This window comes from Rhinoderma darwinii, chromosome 8 (assembly GCF_050947455.1).
Source record: "Rhinoderma darwinii isolate aRhiDar2 chromosome 8, aRhiDar2.hap1, whole genome shotgun sequence".
NCBI classification, from domain to species: Eukaryota; Metazoa; Chordata; class Amphibia; order Anura; family Rhinodermatidae; genus Rhinoderma; species Rhinoderma darwinii.
Window position 1 is genome coordinate 74247690 of NC_134694.1, and position 20790 is coordinate 74268479.

The following is a 20790-nucleotide window of genomic DNA, read 5'->3' on the forward strand; positions in this document are numbered from 1 at the left end:
CCGAAAGTTTCCAAGGATTCTACTTGAATCTCTTCAGTCGTCATAAAGAACCGATAAGTCCATACAGGGGGAGGAAACCTCCAGAACCGATAAGTCCGGCTTATCTTGGAACGAAGAAGTTGATTTGCTTTGTACGTGCTCATAGGTTCCCGGCTTAAATCCCTGCAGTCAGTAGTTGCCTAGTTGATCAGGGCGAGTATATTTCCCCCATTGACATCTGCGATTCCTACGGTACCTACACATTCCGATCGCAAGGGCCCGTCAGCGTTACCTTCGCTTTTCTGTTGGTTTGCAACATTTCCAGTTTATCCCGCTCTCCTCCTGGTGGACAAGATCAGTGCCATTCAAGCCAGGGATGCTCTCCTTCGCCAAAATAATCCCTCTTTTATCCGCTTATACATGGGCAAGATGGTGCTGACCATCGGGACTGATCATTATGCTCGGTTTCACACGAGGCCTCTCCAAGGGGCAATTCGCCAGCGTTGGGACAAGTCGATCCTCTTTCCGCCATGGGTTCATCAGGAGTTGCTCTAGTCGGAAACCTCCCTAACCATGTTTTAGGGACAGTCCTTCCTGCCCATCCAGTGGCTTGTGATCTTGAAAGATCTTCGCCTTTCCAGTTGGGAGAGGCAGTGTTTGGCCTTCTTACGGTTCAGGGCACAGTTGAAATAAGAAGCTCTGTAACAGATCAATCTTCTGGAATTGAGAGACATCATCCTGGCTCTCTCTGATTGGACTCCCCTTCTCCAGGGTCGTCCAGACTGATATCTTCTGAAATGTCAAGGCAGTGCCGGGAGGCAATATTGGAGTCCTCTCAGATCCTCCACTGGGTGGAGCACCACGTCCCAGTTCTTTCTGCGGTCCATGTGCCAGGAGTGGACAACTAGGCTGCAGACTTCCTCAGTTGGGGAAAGCTGGATCAAGGTAATGGTCGCTCCATCCAGGAAATTTCTTCCAGATCTTTGGGAAGTGGGAGACCCAAAATGTGAGCTTCTTCTCATCTCGTTTGACCAAAAGATTCCAGCCTATATGGCAAGATCACAGCATCCCAGGGCTCTTCCCGCCAACACCTTGTCACTCTTTAGGAAGGGTTTGAACTCCCATTCCGCTACTGCCCAGAGTTTCTCAAGCAGGTCAAGGCAGAGGGCATTCCAGCTGTTCTGTTAGCTCCAGACTGGCCTCGTCTGGCCTGGTACCCCAACCTCGTCAATCCACTTGGGAGAGCGCTGTGGCGCCTTCTGCTGCGACCTAATTTCTCAAGGCAATATGGGAGAATTTCCATGGCACTCACCATTCCGTTAAACTTTTTGTATTTATTGAGGCAAAACAAGAATAGGCAGCATGGATGTGGAACACAAGCCTAAGGCCGGTTCACGTGTACCCACGCTTTGTCACGGCCTTTTATTGAATCCACTTGAGAACGATTATCGGTTTCTGGTGCTGGGGCTCATATTGCTCAAAGAGCCATAGCTGTTCTGATCTTTTTCCTTATCTTGTGGATATCTAATTACTCAAGGTCCGCAGTTCCACCCCATTTTCCTTCCTTGCAGTTTAACGGCATGACTATTGAAGATTTGAGATCCCACAATCTTTTTGAACTCTTTGTCCAAAGGATGCTAAGTGCTTGGAAGCCTCAATTGGGCAAAGTGTACCATCGTATATAAAAGGTCTATTTGCGTTGGTGTGGGCAACACAGTCTCTGTCCCCTGCTGTCTTTCCTACAATCCATTCTGGATCAGGGTCTTCGTCTAACTTCTCTGAAGAGTCAGGTTTTTCAGCGAACATTGGCTTTCCGTGCCTAGGTGAAGACCTTATTGCATGGTATTGCCCATTCCATCCCACTATTTTTTGGCAGCCCTCTGGGCCCTGGAATCCTAGCCTTGTCCTGGGGGTTCTTTAGGCATCCCCTTTCAGGCAATGGCTCTATATTTCGCTCCAGCTTATTTCCTGGAAAGTTGCCTCCTTGTTGACATTACTTCCATCAGACAGGTTTCTGTACTGTATGTCTCCCTTCCTCGTGATCCACAGGGATTTGGTAGTAGTCTGTTCACACATCCCGTCCTCTCTTGGTTTCTTGGGCCCAGGATTGGTTCTGGTTGTTTCGTTGTACTGCTGGGACCATGGGTGTGTTCTATTTTTCTCCCACTTTCTGCACAAACTGAATAGTTCTGTGTCTGTGGGAAGGGTATGGTCTACTTGGGCAGAACCAACACACTTTTCCCACCTAGTGGCAAGGGCTTATAACCATGGTGCCGTGTCCCCCAATGACTTCTACAAGAAAAGGATTTTACGGTGATTACAAAAGGTTTTTTTTTTTTTCTGACGTGATACATTAATCTATTCTGTACTTTCTTTTTGTCTAATAGGGGAAATCACTCTGTAAAACTACCACTGTAAATACCAAAATGTTCTTGTTTTCCTTTCTCTAGAATGTGGAGCTGCCTTTACTAGCAAACTTGAGGGAATGTTTAAAGACATGGAGTTGTCTAAAGACATAATGGTTCACTTTAAACAGGTAAGGAATAACACCCAACACGAATAGTCATTGTGTGAAAGCTAGGGCTCCGTTCTGTCTGAGCTTTCCGTCAGAATGGAAACCATAGGTAATTCTTGTTGCACCTCGTGAAGTCTAACTCAGGGGATCTACTTGCTGTATGGACCCAAAGGTTTATGGAGCAGTTCTGTTGGTGACTTCTTCCGTCAGATGTCTCCTGTTTACTGGTCTATTGTCGTCCTTAGACCAAAAATACCTACCAGTAAGGCTCTATTCACATCACCGTTCGTTTACGTGGAGGGGTTCCCTCTGAGGTTTCCGTTGGGTTAACCCCTCAGTTTCCCTAACCATTGAAGCTGGCTAATGATTTTCTTCTGTCACCGTTGTGACAGGGTTCCGACTGCGCTATTGATTCAGTCCAAAACAACGGAACCCTGTCACAACGGGGATAGACGGAAACCATTAGCTATGTTTCCGTCACCATTGAGTTCAATGGTGAGGGAAACGGGGGTTTCCGCTTGACTTTCCACTGAGGGGTTAACCCGATGGAAACCTCACGGAACCCCTCAGTGGAAACTAATGGTGATGTGAACACACCCTAACACATTATTGTTCTGCTTCCCCGTTCGTTTTTTTTTTTTTTGTAAAAACCACTTTATTAATAACAATAGCTCATATCTACGTAATCCATACACCAACCCAGTTGACAGGAAGGAGAGGAGAGGGGAAAAAAACAAAAACAAAGAGTACTCGATCAATCCCAGCAGGCATTCCATTTTTTTTTTCACTGAATTTATCAATGTCTCTTTTACATAAGCAATTTCCCTTCTCTAAAATCAAAAAGTTATTTACAGACCTGCCCCATTCCTCTTTTGTGGGAGCCTCTGCTCTAACCCTATCTATCACGATCATTCTTTATTTACTTTTTCCAGATATAATAGCTGTCCTATAGATTTTTGTTTTCTGACTGCAGTTAATTTTTAACTTTTTAATAGATGTCCTAATAAACAGATCTCCATTTCAGCTATAGTATTAACGTTATATCTATTGTTAATTCTGGATATGATTTTTGACCAGTATATAAATGGCTTTGGGCACGAGTTGACCAGATCTGCTTTATTCGTATGACCGCTTAGGCCCAGTTCACACTAAGTTTTTTTACGCAGAAACCGGAGTCTGAATCGGCACCAAAAAACTTGCGCAACCGCCTCCCATTGACTTCAATGGGAGGCGGAGGCATATTTTTTCCCCAGAGCGGCTTTTAGCTGCTTGCGGGGAAAAAAAAGCGGCATGTCCTTGACGGGTTCCGCCTCTGACCCCCCCATTGAAATCCATATTCGATAGAAAAAGCGTTTTTCGCAGCGTTTTTTGGCTACTGGTGAAAATATGCCTCAAATTCCCTGAAAAAATTTTGAGGCAGATTTTTTTCTGCCTGCAAAATACTCAGTGTGAACAGGGCCTTAGCGTTTCGGTAATCTTTGAGGACAAAACTGAGATTATAGATTATTTCCCGTGATCTCCTGGTATAATACCCACTTCTTACTACAATTGATTTCTACATTTAAGTGGCCATTGTTTACCCCAACTGATAAAGTGTTTTATAAATATTAGATATACTTTACAAGTACTCCATAAGTGGTATGTGACATATAAATGTAAATCTTTTGTTTAAATTGTGATCTAAGTGCGCTATACAATTGTATATAGTGAAATTTGTGTCTTTCTAATATGTTTGTCCTTTCTGTAGTTGAGATAATGCGATGTTTCCATCTTGATACACTTGAGAAATGTGCATAATTCCCTTTTTTACCCAAGAAGATGCCACAGATATTTTTTTTCAAATTGTGATTACCCCAGAGGGAGTAAATTCAAAAAGGCCGACGCGATCATATTTGGATTATTATGGATTATATGCATGATCTGTGGAAGAACATTATCATTAATAATACATTAATAATGTATCATAATTAATCTGGCCCTACCCACCAATGATTCTCCCATTTTAGACCAAATTTGAATTTTTTTTTTTTTTTGGCAGGCTTAGGCCTGCTGTCCGGGTGATGGGACAGCTGAATGTAGGGTGCCCGGCAGTCAGAGACTGCCAGGGACCCTGTAGAGGAGACTGAAGCTGTTTTCACCACTTCTGCCTTCTCTGTACTCACGTCCATAGCGCTCAACATTTACGGTAGACAATGATCACAAATAAAAAGTCTATTTTAGGGTAAAACTATATTTATACTAGAAAAAAAATATCTAAAAAGTTAAAAAAAACAAAAAAAAAACTAGAAGACTTAAAATGCTAAAAATTCAAGCGCTATGTGTATATATATATATATATAAAAAAAAGAACCCGGTGTTGATCATGAAAAAACCATTGCAAAAATCGCATCGCGAGCCCAACAAATAATGGCAGCTTAACAAACGTGTGCTGAAAATGGTGCCTGATGTATTCCCTTGTATCTCTGGACATTATTACTCCCAAATATTTGAAGCTACCCCCTTTGTTCCAGGGTGACCATCCTGTCTCTAGTCCTAGCTATCTTTTTTGCTTTAGGGGCTTTAAAATGGACTTCGCCCAGTCTAGACAGAATTTATTTATTTTTTCCACACTTCTCTGAAGTGCGTTTTCTACGTTACCCAAATATAGCAGCGTATCGCCTGCATAGAGTGAGATTTTATTATGGGGGCCCGTGTAACCAAATCCTTTTATACCTACATCTTTCCTAAGTGGCGTAGCTGGGGGTTCTATTGATGCATATAGTAGCTGTCTAGTTCCTCTCGATAGACAGTAGGGTGCGGTCACTGTGCCACTTCTATTCATTCTTGCTCATGGTTTCACCTACAATAGCGTCTGAACCCATAGTGCCTCGTACATTTCTATAGGTAGCCCCACTCCACTCTGTCAAAAGCTTTAATAGCATCTACTTTGTTTTCTTTGTCCTCTGAGCTTAGATGTAGGTTACTAGCCGTCTTCTAATACTATATAGCTGATGGAATTCTCAGACATAACCCGGTTTTATCTGAATTAATTCGTTCAGTTATCCCTTTAGCCAATCTATTGGCTAAACTTTTTGCTAATATCTTAGTCTACATTCAATAATGAGATTGGTCTATATAATTTTACTGCATGTGGTTCTTTAACTGGTTTTAATAATACTAAAATATCCACTTCTCTCATAGACTTAAAGAGGCTCTGTCACCAGATTTTGCAACCCCTATCTGCTATTGCAGCAGATGGGCGCTGCAATGTAGATTACAGTAACGTTTTTATTTTTTAAAAACGAGCATTTTTGGCCAAGTTATGACCATTTTCGTATTTATGCAAATGAGGCTTGCAAAAGTACAACTGGGCGTGTTGAAAAGTAAAAGTACAACTGGGCGTGTATTATGTGCGTACATCGGGGTGTGTTTACTACTTTTACTAGCTGGGCGTTGTGTATAGAAGTGTCATCCACTTCTCTTCACAACGCCCAGCTTCTGGCAGTGCAGCACTGTGACGTCACTCACAGGTCCTGCATCGTGTCGGCACCAGAGGCTACAGATGATTCTGCAGCAGCATCGGCGTTTGCAGGTAAGTCGATGTAGCTACTTACCTGCAAATGCTGATGCTGCTGCAGAATCAAGTGTAGCCTCTGGTGCCGACACGATGCAGGACCTGTGAGTGACGTCACAGTGCTGCACTGCCAGAAGCTGGGCGTTGTGAAGAGAAGTGGATGATACTTCTATACACAACGCCCAGCTAGTAAAAGTAGTAAACACGCCCCGATGTACGCACATAATACACGCCCAGTTGTACTTTTACTTTTCTACACGCCCAGTTGTACTTTTGCAAGCCTCATTTGCATAAATACGAAAATGGTCATAACTTGGCCAAAAATGCTCGTTTTTTAAAAATAAAAACGTTACTCTAATCTACATTGCAGCGCCTATCTGCTGCATTAGCAGATAGGGGCTGCAAAATCTGGTGACAGAGCCTCTTTAAGGAGGTCACCGGAAATGTATGGGGCGCTATACGATACGTCTCCAGAACATTTACCTAGAGCAGCCCGATCAAATCTTTGATAGAATTCAAAAGTTAACCCAGCGGGTCCTGGGGATTTATACCATGGCAAGTTTTTAATTACCCTCTGGATTCCTCCATTAATATCGGGAATTCCATCATTTCATGGTCTCATGAAGTCCGTGTATATAAATAAGTTTTTTTTTTTAATATAGTCCGAAGTTTGTGCTGTTGATAGTTTCTTCTGACGTATATAGTTTTCCATAGTATTTTAGAATATCGCCACTATTTCTTCTGGGGTGTTCCTCACTATTCCATTTTCATCCTTCACCACTACAACTTGTAGCCTTCCAGTATGAATCTTAATAATTCTGGCCAGTCATTTCTTTATTTCAGTCCCTCCTTTCTTGTTTGATCTTTTACCACTTTACATGGCTGTCAGCTTGAGAAAGCACCCGTTGTATATGCGCCTCCCTGGCAGATAGCCAGTTATCTTGACTTTCAAGTAAGAGATTTTGCAAATAGATTGTTTTCTTCCCCCATTGCGGTTCTGTAAGAACCTCAATTCCTCCTTTTCCGTATTTTCTTGTTTTACCGCTATTCCCTGTATAAATGCCTTACAGGCATCCCATGTGTTGTAATTATAGCTTTGTCTTTATAATATTGAAAAAATGTCTTCACGTATACATCTTTATTCTCCCAATCCGATATTTAATTTCAAGCCAATAAGGATTTCTTTTCAATTTTTATTTTTTTTATGCTGATTGACCTTCCTCAACTCTATTTCTACTTCTGTTAACTTATGGTCAGATAGCCAAATTTACTTTTTTTGATTGATCTACATGTATTTCTTTATAATATGCAACTTCTCAAGCGCACATTTATGTATTCCAGTATATGCAGAATCAGAATGTGCCGGGTAACATTGAGTTAACTGTGAATATCCTAACCATGGGTTACTGGCCAACCTACGTGCCTATGGAAGTTCACCTACCTCCTGAGGTAAATGTACAGCATCTCTTGCTTTGTGTGAAGCGGTCTAATTGTTACCATGTAGTTGGAAGGAGAAAAAAACATAAACCATTTGTCTAAAATTCCTATATATCTGTGTACTGTGTGCATCACTTATATAATGGCTCAGCCTTGGCCCCCTACCTGCTAGTACCCGGAGAACAAGCCTGGCTGAAGTGACATTTAATAGCGATCACAGCAGGAATAGGGTTTTGATGAAGCGTTTCCAGGAATCAAACGTGTCCACAAAGAAATATCCAGCTACAGATGCACTGTATAGGAAAAAATCTGCAGTAAGCTACACGAATAAAAATGAATGCTAGCAACTTTAATTCTTCCAACGTATGCGCGGAACATTAAAGCGCCAACATATGCCACTGTATACCATAACGTGGCATACGTCATCTATAGATGACCCCCAACCACCTATGTTAAAGAAAACTGTAAACTCCTTTTTTTATTTTTTGTGGAGGGGGGAGGCGATGCCAACAGTAAAGCAAGGCTGCGCCTTCATGACGCGACAAAAAACAAAGATGTACCTATGTATATCTACCTGTTCTCCCTATGCACTAGGAGTATTTCTTAACACATTCATGATGTTAAAAATCCTAAACCTGCTTTGTATCTGGCTAGGAGGCAGCCTTCTGTCACAGAAACCTCCCCACTCTAAAGTAGAAACCAGGCAAGGCATTCCTATTTATAAAATAAGCCTCTTCCTCAGCTAGCCCCACCTAAAAATGGAGTTTACCGGGAAGAGATTCACCACTGTTTTCCCTGCAAGATTAGGTAACCGTCTCGCTGACTGCCAAGAATGCAAACGTCTTCTCATTCACCTGTAAGTTTTGTATACCTTAAGGGAAAATGTTAGTTCTATATTTGACAATTTCTTTCACACACTAACTTTTTATTGCAAAGAGAGTTGTCTGAAAGTTAAAAAAAAAGCCAACAAAAAACCTTCCTCAATCCACCCAACGATCCTGTGCAGATGCCGGTCTTTGTTTACTGGCTGCCAGTGAGGGCGTTCCATAGAGGCACATGACTTGCAGCAAATCAATGGCTTCAGCGGTCACATGCCATGCATACTAGCATCACTGCTAAGCCTTATGTCTGATCCTGGACTCTGTTCGCCTCCATCTGAAAAACTGATAAAGTATGTGTTGTCGGGGCATACAGATTGTGGAATATGAAATATTTGTTTTTATTTTAGATGGTGAAATTACAGGAAATATTCAAGACCTTTTATCTTGGGAAGCACAGTGGTAGAAAGCTGCAGTGGCAGTCCACATTAGGACAGTGTGTCTTGAAAGCAGAATTCATTGAGGTAAACTTCAATGCTTTAGGTGTTTTATGATTTAGAGGGTTTGTTTTTTTTATTTACACCCTTTACTTAGCTTTTGATAGCTTTTTGTTGTTTTTTTTTTCTTAGCAAATGTTTTTCAATGTGGGTTCTGTATAATAGCCAGAAGGTTTCAGAGGATTCTTGAGCATAAAAATGGGTAATGGTAGAAGGAAAGGGGGTGTTTTGTCAGCACCAACTTGAAGTTTATGTTGCACAGTATGTTCTATTGCTACAGCCACTTCCCTAGTTTACTCTCTACCCATTGAGGGTGAGAGGCATCAACAGAAAGCATCCATAAGTTTGTCTGTGCTAAATCACCCAATATATGATAAAACCATGGTAATTGTAAGTTACTGGTTCCTTATGGTGTAAAATAGTTTGAGAACCACTGCTTTCATTAGATTTGTTTTATGTGGCCGTGCGTGTGTGCGTATGTGTATGTATGTATTTCTCCTGGATTTCAAAGACCAAGTTGATCTTGTGATTGACATCTGTTTTATGAAGAATGAGTAGTTTGTCAATGCCATGAAAGAAGCATTTGAAACTTTTATCAACAGGAGGCCAAATAAGCCAGCTGAACTTATTGGTACGTAAAAGTTCCTGCTGCAAGAAGTATATATATATATATATATACATATACTTCTTGCAGCAGGAACTTTTACGTACCAATAAGTTCAGCTGGCTTATTTGGCCTCCTGTTGATAAAAGTTTCAAATGCTTCTTTCATGGCATTGACAAACTACTCATTCTTCATAAAACAGATGTCAATCACAAGATATATATATATATATATATATATATATATATATATATATATATATATATATATATATTTCGGACTACAAGACGCAGGTTTTAGCAGAAGAAAAATAAATCTTGCTGAAGAGTCCCTGCGTCTTATAGTCGGCAGCCAACTGCTTCCTTAGGGCATGACCACACGTGGCGGATTTCCTCCGCAACTGTCCGCATCAATGCCGCACCTAATCCGGGTTGCGGATTACGGCTGCGGATCTGCACAAAATGTGCAGAAAATTGATGCGGACTAGCTGCTGCGGACTGCGGGAAAAGTGCTTCCCTTCTCCCTATCAGTGCAGGATAGAGAGAAGGGACAGCACTTTCCCTAGTGAAAGTAAACGAATTTCATACTTACCGGCCGTTGTCTTGGTGACGCGTCCCTCTTTCGGCATCCAGCCCGACCTCCCTGGATGACGCGGCAGTCCATGTGACCGCTGCAGCCTGTGCTTGGCCTGTGATTGGCTGCAGCCGTCACTTAGACTGAAACGTCATCCTGGGAGGCCGGACTGGAGACAGAAGCAGGGAGTTCTCGGTAAGTATGAACTTCTATTTTTTTACAGGTTGCTGTATATTGGGATCGGTAGTCACTGTCCCGGGTGCAGAAACAGTTACTGCCGATCGCTTAACTCTTTCAGCACCCTGGACAGTGACTATTTACAGACGTCTCCTAGCAACGCTCCCGTCATTACGGGAGCCCCATTGACTTCCTCAGTCTGGCTGTAGACCTAGAAATACATAGGTCCAGCCAGAATGAAGAAATGTCAAGTTAAAAAAGCAAAACGCATCCGCAGCACACATAACATGTGCATGACAGCTGCGGACTTCATTGCGGAACTTAGAATCTCCATTGAAGTCAATGGAGAAATTCCGCCATGAGTCCGCCACTGCTCCGCAACAGACAGAGCATGCTGCGGACACCAAATTCCGCTCCGCAGCCTATGCTCCGCAGCGGAATGTTACGCATCGTCTAAACGAACACTTCTAAATAGAAGTGGAAGTCAATGCAGAAACTGCTCCGCTGCGGATTAACGCTGCGGAGTGTCCGCAGCGGAATTTAAGTGAAATTCCGCCACGTGTGAACCCAGCCTTACTTAACCGACACTTCATGGAGTGGGGAGAGGATGTTTGGTCCGCTCGATATGCTGCAGGTGTCAGCTGTGTTTTACAGCTGACACGCTGCTCTAACGGCCAAGAACAGCATTCGCGCTGTTCCTGGCCGTTTAACTAGTTAAATGCCACGGTCAATAGTGATCGCGGCATCTATAGGGGTTTTCCCATGAAGGATATTTATGACTTATCCACAGGATATGTCATAAATGTCAGATAGATACGGGTCCCACCTCCGGGACCTGCACCTATCTCTAGAATGGGGCCCCCTATACCCCGTTCTATCTTACTCGGCTCCGCTGTCTCACGGCCACATCCTGCTTAGGTGGTCGGGAGTTACGGAAACAGCCGAGTGCTCGCTGAGCTACGCTGTTTCCGGAACTCCCATAGAAGTGAATGGAAGTTACGGAAACAGCGTAGCACCGCGAGCTACGTGGTTTCCGGAACTCGGTAGCTACAAAAACAGCATACATGGTCCAGTTACGGAAATAGCCTAACTCATTGTGCTATGCTGTTTCCGGAACTCCCATAGAACTGAATAGTAGTTACAGAAACCGTGTAGCTCGTATACGACGCTGCCTCTGTAACTGCCACTCACTACTATTGGCGTTATGGAAACAGCGTAGCTCAGCGGGTTACGTTGTTTCCGTAACTCATCCATGTATTGCAGTGTATTGTACGAGCAATCTAACGATCACTGGGTCAAGTCCCCTAGGGCAACTAATAAAATGTGTAAAAAAAAAAAAGTTAGATACATTTTCAGGAGTATAGCAAAATTTTAAAAGTTCAGAGAAAAAAAAAATTTCTTTCCATTTTTTTTTTCCCCTCATGCACAATGTAAAAAAAATTAAGAAAATTGTTATCGCTGCGTCCGTACAAGTCCGAACTACTACAATCTAGCACTATTGGACTCGCACGGTGATTGGCGTAAAAAAATAAAGCCCCAGAATCATTCTTTTTTGGTCACCTTAGCGCTAAAAAGTGAATCAAAAATCGTATGTACCAAATAATGGTGCCAATAAAAACGACAGCTTGTCCCGCAAAAAATAAGCCCTCACATCGCTCAATCGCTAAAAAAATATAACATTTATGGCTCTCTGGATGTGGTGAAATAGAACAATTTATTTTTTTAACCAATAGTTTTTTCTTTGTAAAAGTAGTCAAATATGCAATTTTTTCCTATTTTCTGTTGTCTAAAACCTGGGTGCGTCTTATAGTCCGAAAAATACGGTGTGTGTATGTATGTATATATATTATAATATTTTTTCTTTTATGATTTATATATTTATATTTACTCATTTTTTTAATTTATTTTTTGTTTCCTTGTTTTAACTAAAAGTAAAGTGTACTTAGTATTTATTTTTTTTTTCCCCCGATGTCCTTTAGGGTAGAAAAGAGTTGCAAGTTTCACTCTTCCAAACGCTTGTTCTGCTCATGTTTAATGAGGGTGAGGAATTTAGTTTTGAAGACATAAGGCAGGCCACTGGTATAGGTGAGTTTTCATTGTGACAATGCAATTGTGAGTTAAATATGAAATGTTCTTTCATCACCAAGGTATTTTTATCCTTTCTCTCTCCTGTCAGAGGATAGTGAGTTAAGGAGAACCCTCCAATCGTTGGCCTGTGGCCGTGCCAGAGTTCTTACAAAGAATCCCAGGAGTAAAGACGTAGATGATGGAGACAAGTTCACATTCAATGATGAGTTCAAGCATCAGCTGTTCAGGATAAGGATTAATCAGATTCAGATGAAAGAAACGGTACTTTCCTGTCACTATGTTTTCAATGAAGCTGCTTGCAGGAGAACACTCGGGAGATCCGTTCTCCCATCCGTTCTTCCATCTTTTGTCGGTTGCAAAAAATGGCAATGGATCCCAAAATAGGGAACATATGAAACCTTCCCAAAGGAATACAGCGGATTTAGTATTCGCTGTATTCCTGAAGAGCATTCTCCTCCCTGTAGAGTGGTGACAATCACTTTTTACAGGCTTATCCGTTGTTAAAAGATCACTAAATCTAGAAATTGATGATGGGATATACACTTGCTCACGCTGTTTGTCAGTCTGCAGTATGTTCTGCATGTCCCTGAAACAAATGGTCTTGTATTAATCCTGTAGAGAACTCGAGAGGTATTTTCCTGCTGACCCGTTCCAGAACATCAGCAGGATGGGACTTAGCGAAGGGGTGTCGCTTAACGATCCTTGTGTCCTACTGCAGACAGGACAAGGGAAGAAAGGCTCCTGCTGCAGCCACACACGGGATTGTGATGAGAAGGAGGAAGGGAAATAGCTGATCTTCTAGAACACATACATAAGATTTTTTCACAATGCCTTACAAAAGTATTCACAATGCCCCCCCCCCCCCCATCATTCTTGGTGTTTATCCTGAGTACTGTGGTTGGCTGTTTCTGTCAGTCCCATAGACTTTGAATAGAGTGGCAGCGCACATGCTAGACTGCTGCTCCATTCAATGTCCTCCTCACTGCGGTCGAGTTGGGTCGGTGGGGCCCCTATCGATCATAAAATTATCACCAGTCCTGTACATTGGTGATGATTTATGATTCTGGGAAAACCCCTTTAACCTCTTCCCGTGCCATGACATACTATTGTGTCGTGGTGGGGGAGGTGAGGTTCAGAGCAGGCTCATCTGGTGAGGACACTCCGTACACAGCGGGTGTCAGCTGTGTTCTACAGTTGACACCCGGGACTAACAGCCAGGAACAGCGATCGCGTTGTTCATGGCTGTTTAACCCCTTAGATACTGCGATCAAGAACTATTGCAGCATCTAAGACGTTACAAACGGGGGCACCCCCCTCTGACAGCTCATCGCCCCCCGCAAAGCAATCGGGGGCGCCAATGGTTGTCATGGCAGCCCAGGGGCCTACTGAAGGCCCACAGGACTGCCTTTCTTCGTGTCTCTGGCACGGCTTAACAGGAGCCTGTAAAAATCACAATATACTGCAATACATTAGTCTTGCAGTGTATTGTACCAGCGATCTTAAAGGGAATATGTCGCTAGAAATGTTTTTAAATTTTTTTTTCTTAGAAAAATGTTTCATCATTTATATACCAACAGTTTAACTAATTTTTTTAATTTTTTCAAAATTCAGGAAATATTATAAATTAGATTCTAATTTATAAAATTTCCATGTGCTGGTCACTAGAGGGAGCAATTCCCAAAATTGCAGCATTGGCATGTGGTAAAGCAACCTCATTGCTTTATGCTGCAAAATTGGAGAAGACACACTCAGTCTAGTGTCCTCAAACAATCCCCCCTCCTTTATCCTGGCTAGTGCCAGGAGAAAGGAGGGGGTTGAAGGTACAAACGTCCTACACTGTGTGTTGCCATTTTTTGAGCGAATGCACAGTGTAGGAGGATTAGATACAGTGGTAAATACACAGTATAACACGAACATACACAAACATAACTTACCTGCTCCTGCCGCTGCTTCCGCTCCCTCCACTCCTAGTCCTTGCTTCTGAACATATGGACGGAAGCCGTGACCGGAAGTAGTCCTTTTACTGTCCGGCCGGGGCTTCCGGTCCACATGAAAATGGCGCCGGATGTCGCTCGGCCGAAGACCTTCCTTTTGTTTTGTGTGGGAGCGGCGCATGCGCCGTTCCCACACAGACGGCGTACACCATAGTGAATGGAATGGCTCCCGTTCGCATTCACTATGGGGATGTATGTGCCGTATTCCACCTCTGTATGTGCCGTTAATGGACGCATACAGAGATGAAAAAAAAAATGGCAGAAATGGCAGAAAGAAAAAAGTAAAACACAAAAACACAAATAACATTTATTTTAATAACACACTAAAAGCAAAAACATATAAAAAAATATTTTTTCGTGACACCTTTCCTTTAACGATCACTGGTTTAAGTCCGCTATGGGGACTAATGAAATGTGTAAAAAAAAAAAAAAGTAGTCTTTAGTAGTGTAAAAACTTTTTTAAAAAAGAAGCAATGTAATAATTTTTTTACAAAATTGGTATTGCTGCGTCCGTAAAAGTCAGAACTATTACAACATACCATTATTTAATGTGCACGGTGAATGGCGTAAAAATATAAACCGCCAGAATCACTATTTTTTGACCACTTCATCTCATTAAAAAGTGATCAAAAAGTCTCATGTAGCCCAAAATGGTATCAATAGAAACGACAGTTTGCCCCTCCCAAAAAATAAGCCCTCATACCACTCAATCGATGGAAAAATAAAAAAGCATGGTCTCCGAAAAATACAGTAATTGTTAAAAATAAAATGTGTTTTGTCACAATATTCTGACTTTAGGACGCACTGGACCATAAGACACACCCATAAATTGTAGCATATGAGGAGAAAAATAAAAGTTTTGCCATTAACTGTACATTTCCTGGGTAATATTGAGACAATAGGGTACCACTGTGCCCCAATACAATGCCACCCACTGTGCCCCAATTCAATTCCAGCCACCGTGCCCCAATACGATGCCAGCCACCATGCCCCAATACAATGCCAGCTACAGTGCCTCAGTACAATGCCAGCCACAGTGCCCTGTAAACAATGTCAGACGCAGAAATACAAGATATTGGCAGCTATAGTGCTCTCACCCTCCCCTGAATTCACCAGACATCAGAGGTGTGGAGTGGCAGGGGTTAATGGTGTTGAATCTGCTGCTCTTGCTTCTCTGTACATAGGAGGGGGTGTAGTTAGTAGGTTCTTGCAGATCAGCACCTGCACAGATTAGAGAGGGTTTTACACTGGGCGATTATCGTGCAGACGAGCGTTCGTATAACTCGAACAGAAAAAAAACTGCAATTTCGCCACACTTTTTTGCATCCTAAATTTACGCCGTTTACCGTGTGGTATAAATAACACTAACTTTATTCAGCTGGTTGTTACGATTGCAACGATACCAAATTTATATAGATTTTGTATGTTTTACAAAGTAAAAACACTGCAGTCGTATGAGGGCTGGTTTGTTGCGGAACTACTTGTAGTTTTTATTGGTACCGTTTTGGAGTACGTGCGCGACTTCATGACCACTTTTTATCACATTTTTAAAAAATATCTATACTGAAATTGACCTCGCCCGTTCGAGCGGGTATTTTCCCAGCCCTCCGCTACCTCTGATAGCTGAGAACAGGGAGATTTAACTGCTCCCGACGCTGTTTATTCTGATGCAGCGCTGTAAAAAGGCTACTGCATCAGAATAGAGGCCCTTAGTGGCCCCATAAAAACCACCCATAGATGGTCACTAACTGGTTAGACGCTTCTATCCGCCAAACAGCACTATTTTGTTTTTCATATTTTTTTTCGCTAATAGGGGAGCGGACCTTCTCCCATACTATGCTGCCCTTTTATATAACTGCATCAAAGTCTGACATCTGCTTTACACCTAAAAATCTGTTCAATGAAATAACTATTCTTACTTGCGGTGCGTCATGCTCTCTTACTAGGATCTTTGTCAGGATCATGTTCTGTACTTGATGTGTATTTCAGTCCAGGTTGAATTTTCAATTCAGCAAAGTTTGTCTTTCAAATTTGTGCGGTCTGAACCTTGTAGAAAACTATGCTGAGCCAGAAGCAGGCTCGTAACTATAGAACCGTCCTCTTCCCCAAATGCAGGGATCCTGATCTTAATTCTCGGGCTGTAAGCAGTGTAGGTGACTGGTCTGCCTGATAACGTTCCTAATTGCATTTCTGTTTTTGCCCTTCTAATAAGACCTGTAAAATGTGAGGTTTTCCAATATTTAGTGTCTGTCTGGCTAATCATTTCTATTTGGTCTGTAATAGGTGGAGGAACAAGCCAGCACTACAGAGCGAGTTTTTCAGGATCGGCAGTACCAGATTGATGCAGCCATTGTTCGAATCATGAAAATGAGGAAAACACTTAGCCACAATCTTTTGGTTTCCGAGGTGTACAACCAGCTTAAATTCCCAGTCAAGGTAACTTGTTCACGTCTCGGCTTTGTGTCTTCTAAGAATCCAGGCATTTTACGAGTTTAAAGAGGCTCTGTCACCAGATTTTGCAACCCCGATCTGCTATTGCAGCAGATAGGCGCTGCAATGTAGATTACAGTAACGTTTTTATTTTTAAAAAACTAGCATTTTTGGACAAGTTATGACCATTTTTGTAGTTATGCAAATGAGGCTTGCAAAAGTCCAAGTGGGTGTGTTTAAAAGTAAAAGTCCAAGTGGGCGTGTATTATGTGCGTACATCGGGGCGTTTTTACTACTTTTACTAGCTGGGCGCTCTGAAGAGAAGTATCATCCACTTCTCTTCAGAACGCCCAGCTTCCTCCAGATCACGCTGTGACGTCACTCACAGGTCCTGCATCGTGTCAGACGAGCGAGGACACATCGGCACCAGATGATTCTGCAGCAGCATCGGCGTTAGCAGGTAAGTCGATGTAGCTACTTACCTGCAAACGCTGATGCTGCTGCAGAATCAACTGTAGCCTCTGGTGCCGATGTGGCCGACACGATGCAGGACCTGTGAGTGACGTCACAGATCTGCACTGCCAGAAGCTGGGCGTTCTGAAGAGAAGTGGATGATACTTCTCATCAGAACGCTCAGCTAGTAAAAGTATTAAAAACGCCCCGATGTACGCACATAATACACGCCCACTTGGACTTTTACTTTTAAACACACCCAGTTGTACTTTTGCAAGCCTCATTTGCATAACTACAAAAATGGTCATAACTTGGCCAAAAATGCTCGTTTTTTTAAAATAAAAACGTTACTGTAATCTACATTGCAGCGCCTATCTGCTGCAATAGCAGATAGGGGTTGCAAAATCTGGTGACAGAGCCTCTTTAACTGTAAAAGGCATTGGTGATGGTGGCAGCTGTTCCTATGCACAGTTTTAACATGCAGTATAACAGCATAATGGGGTAGGTTTCTCAAAACGAACAGAAAACTGACCTTGTTGTACATAGCAACCAATCCGAGTCCAGCTTTAATTTCTTAAACTGCTGTGGGAAGCTGCATTCTGGTTGCTTCCTTTGGGTAACAAGGCCATTCTTTCTGTTACAGTTTAGATAAATGAGGCCCAATGGGTTTAAGATTCGTTAAACAGACTTTAGTGTGCTGCTACCTGACGTTTAATTGAAAATGAATGCCTATTAGCAGTATAGTGTGATAGTGATCCAACTGCTGGTATCCCCATGAGCATCAGGAGTGCTGTGGCTTCTTCACGGTTTTTCCCTACACAGCAATTCCTCCAGCTACCCACTGTGCATACAAGTACAACTACAGCCCCATCCACTTTAATTACAAGTAGACGTGAATATCACTATGCTGGGAAGGTTGAAGGGACCTTAATACCTCTGTGTTCGGGACTGTGGGGGGTCCCAGAGGTAAACTCCTACCAACCATGTTATGCAGTGTGGGATTAGAGTACCTTGGTCCCACCAGAAGAAATAACTCTTGGTGCTGACCCGCACCTATAGTGAGAACTGGCTGCGGAATCAAGATGGAGACTAGTGGAGAGAGGGTTGTGACTGTGTGCCACACTCCATTCTGTTCAATGGTAGTTGAACAGCGCGACCATCTCTCCACTAGTCTCCGCCTGGATTCTGCGGCCAGATCTCTATATAGGTGCGGGTCCCAGATCTGGGACCCGCATCGATCAGACATTTATGGCATAGACATGTATGGCATATTCACAGGATAAGATGGGAAAACCCCTTTAATATAGTATAGTGAAATCCAGTGGCTCACCGGTGACCTCTTCTCAGATTGGAGTCGGTCACTTTTTCCCTTTTCTTTATCTGGCCCAGAACGCCATGCCGACGACTTCCAGCCACGACTCTGCATAATTTGTACCACAAACCTCTTTTGGCTCTATGCTTTTCCAGCACCTCCCCACCTATTCCCCACTCTCTACAAAAACTTGCCATTTATAGTGCCCCAGATGGAAATAATGCCTATTTTGATGCCCCACACTGTAATAGTACCCCCCTTTAGACCTCACACAGTAATAGTGTCCCTTTGTACCTTCTACAAAGAATTGCCTCCTTATGTTCTCCCACACAACAGCAATGTTCTCCTCCCCCCCCCCCCCATACAGTAGTCCCGTCCTCCTTTGTGTCCCCATATGGTAGTCAGGACCCCTTTGTGCCGTCCCTACAGTATTTAGGCCCCTTTTGTTCTGCTGATAGTTAGGCCCCCCTCCCCTAAGTTTGCTTCCTATATGCACCAATTGGGGGGGACAGGACTCACTTGACCCCGTTCCTACAACGAGCGGCTAGGGCGTCTGCGTGTTGTTCGTGGCCCGGCGCTGTGACATCATCGTGCCTCCTTTTCAGGGACGCTGATGTTCTCTGCATCCTCTAGTAGGCCATATGCCTTAAACAGCCTGTGGCCTAGAAGCGTAAGTGGCGGCACAGGGAGCAAATGGCTCTTTGCTCTACTCTAGGAGAGAAGCAGCTCGGCGCCTGGGCCCACCGGAAGATCCTCCAGTGGGAAAGTCCGATGCTGATGTTATGGCATATCCTAGCAGTATGCTATAACAGTCTAAGATGGTAATAGCTCTTTATGATATGAATGGGGAAAAAAATGCATTGCGTTATCCATACACACTTGAAGTTTTTTCAGTAACTGCCAATCTTAACTTAACTTTTTTTTGTTTTTTTTTGTTTTAGCCTGCAGATCTCAAGAAAAGAATAGAATCCTTAATAGACAGGGACTACATGGAAAGAGACAAAGAGAATCCCAACCAGTACAATTATGTTGCATAACAAGCCTTTGCCTTGATGGGCGCCTAGCGGATAATAAACGTAGCTTGATCCCATTAAATAAACTTGTTACACCATTGATAACGGAAATGAATCCCGCATAAAGAAGAAAGTGGGCAGATTTTTTTCTGCCAATTTGAGAAACCTACTTTTAAAGAGTACAAATTACATTTAATAAGAATGCTGTTGAACTCTTTTTTGCATGTTGTTTAGAATGACGTGTTCAGGGTATTCCCTGGGTTGTAATCTGCTGGACACGCTCAAGATTACATGGCCATATGACATCATTTTTCAACTCATAAAGCGAATGAATAAACCAACATAGTATCATCTGATCTTCAAATCTGCATGCCGTGCCATGCCATGCCATGCCAGCAAAAGATGTGTGTGCAAAAAGGCTTGCTGAAGCTCCAATAACTGAAGTCTATCATTAAAGCCTGACCTGGAATTCTGATGCTTTTACCACTTCCAAAACAAGAGCCTCCACATGTATCTATGTCATGGTTTATATGAGCTTTTAAATGCTAGTTCGTATTGTAAATTCCTCCTACATGTGTGTGTTCCAATCTAAAATGTATGGGAAGCACCATCTACAATTTCTTTTTTTGACACCATTCAGCCGCACACTTTGATCTAGTTGATTGTACGGTGTAGTTTTTGTTTTTTGTGTTTTTTAATAAGGGGTACAGCTTTAGCCCAGAAATTTGTCCGGGACTTCCCAAATCTCAGACTAAGGCCCCATGCACACGACCGTGTTCGGTCCGTGATATACGGTCCGCATGTCGGCTGCATGTCCCGGACCGAACACAGTGCAGGGAGTCGGGCTCCTAGCATCACACTTATCTATGACGATAGGGGTCACTGCCTGTCCGCGGAACTACTGTCCCGTACTGTAATCATGTTTTAGTGTGTGACAGTAGTTACGTGGATAGGCAGTGACACCTAGCGTCATAGATAAGTATGATGCTAGGAGCCCGGCTCCCTGTACTTTGTACGGTCCGGGACAAGCGGCCGACATGCGGACCGTATATCACGGACCGAACACGGTCGTGTGCATGAGGCCTAACACCATAAAATCCTGCACAGGCAAGAAGTCAAAGTCTGCGATACTGTGGCTAGTGACTGGTCACAGCTTTTATATTGGCTTCCTACTATACATGCCCATTGCTATTCATTTGGCTTTTTATTAGGCCTTAACTGGTTTGGTATTCAGCGTGTGAATTGCATGCAATTTAAATTCACTGAAGGGGTTTTGTGAATTTTGTGCCTTTTTTTTTTCTTTTTTTTTTAATCGGACCCCACTGGAATCTACTGCTACAAGTGTGT

At 42.8% G+C, this 20790-nt stretch overlaps 1 protein-coding gene across 4 annotated transcripts in view; it reads left to right on the plus strand.

The window, feature by feature from the left end:
* The window catches only part of CUL4B (cullin 4B), a 63084-nt gene extending 43555 nt beyond the window's left edge, over positions 1-19529 (plus strand). For 3 of the 4 annotated variants that reach the window (XM_075835762.1, XM_075835759.1, XM_075835760.1), the window contains 7 exons: positions 2430-2515; positions 7389-7496; positions 8713-8826; positions 12133-12238; positions 12330-12502; positions 16519-16671; positions 19372-19529. In XM_075835762.1, coding sequence (XP_075691877.1) covers positions 2430-2515; positions 7389-7496; positions 8713-8826; positions 12133-12238; positions 12330-12502; positions 16519-16671; positions 19372-19467 — 836 coding nt within the window. In that variant the 3' untranslated portion in view covers positions 19468-19529. The remainder of the gene's footprint in view (positions 1-2429; positions 2516-7388; positions 7497-8712; positions 8827-12132; positions 12239-12329; positions 12503-16518; positions 16672-19371) is intronic. The other variant, XM_075835761.1, reaches the window with a different exon arrangement.
* Positions 19530-20790: the final 1261 nt, after the last annotated feature.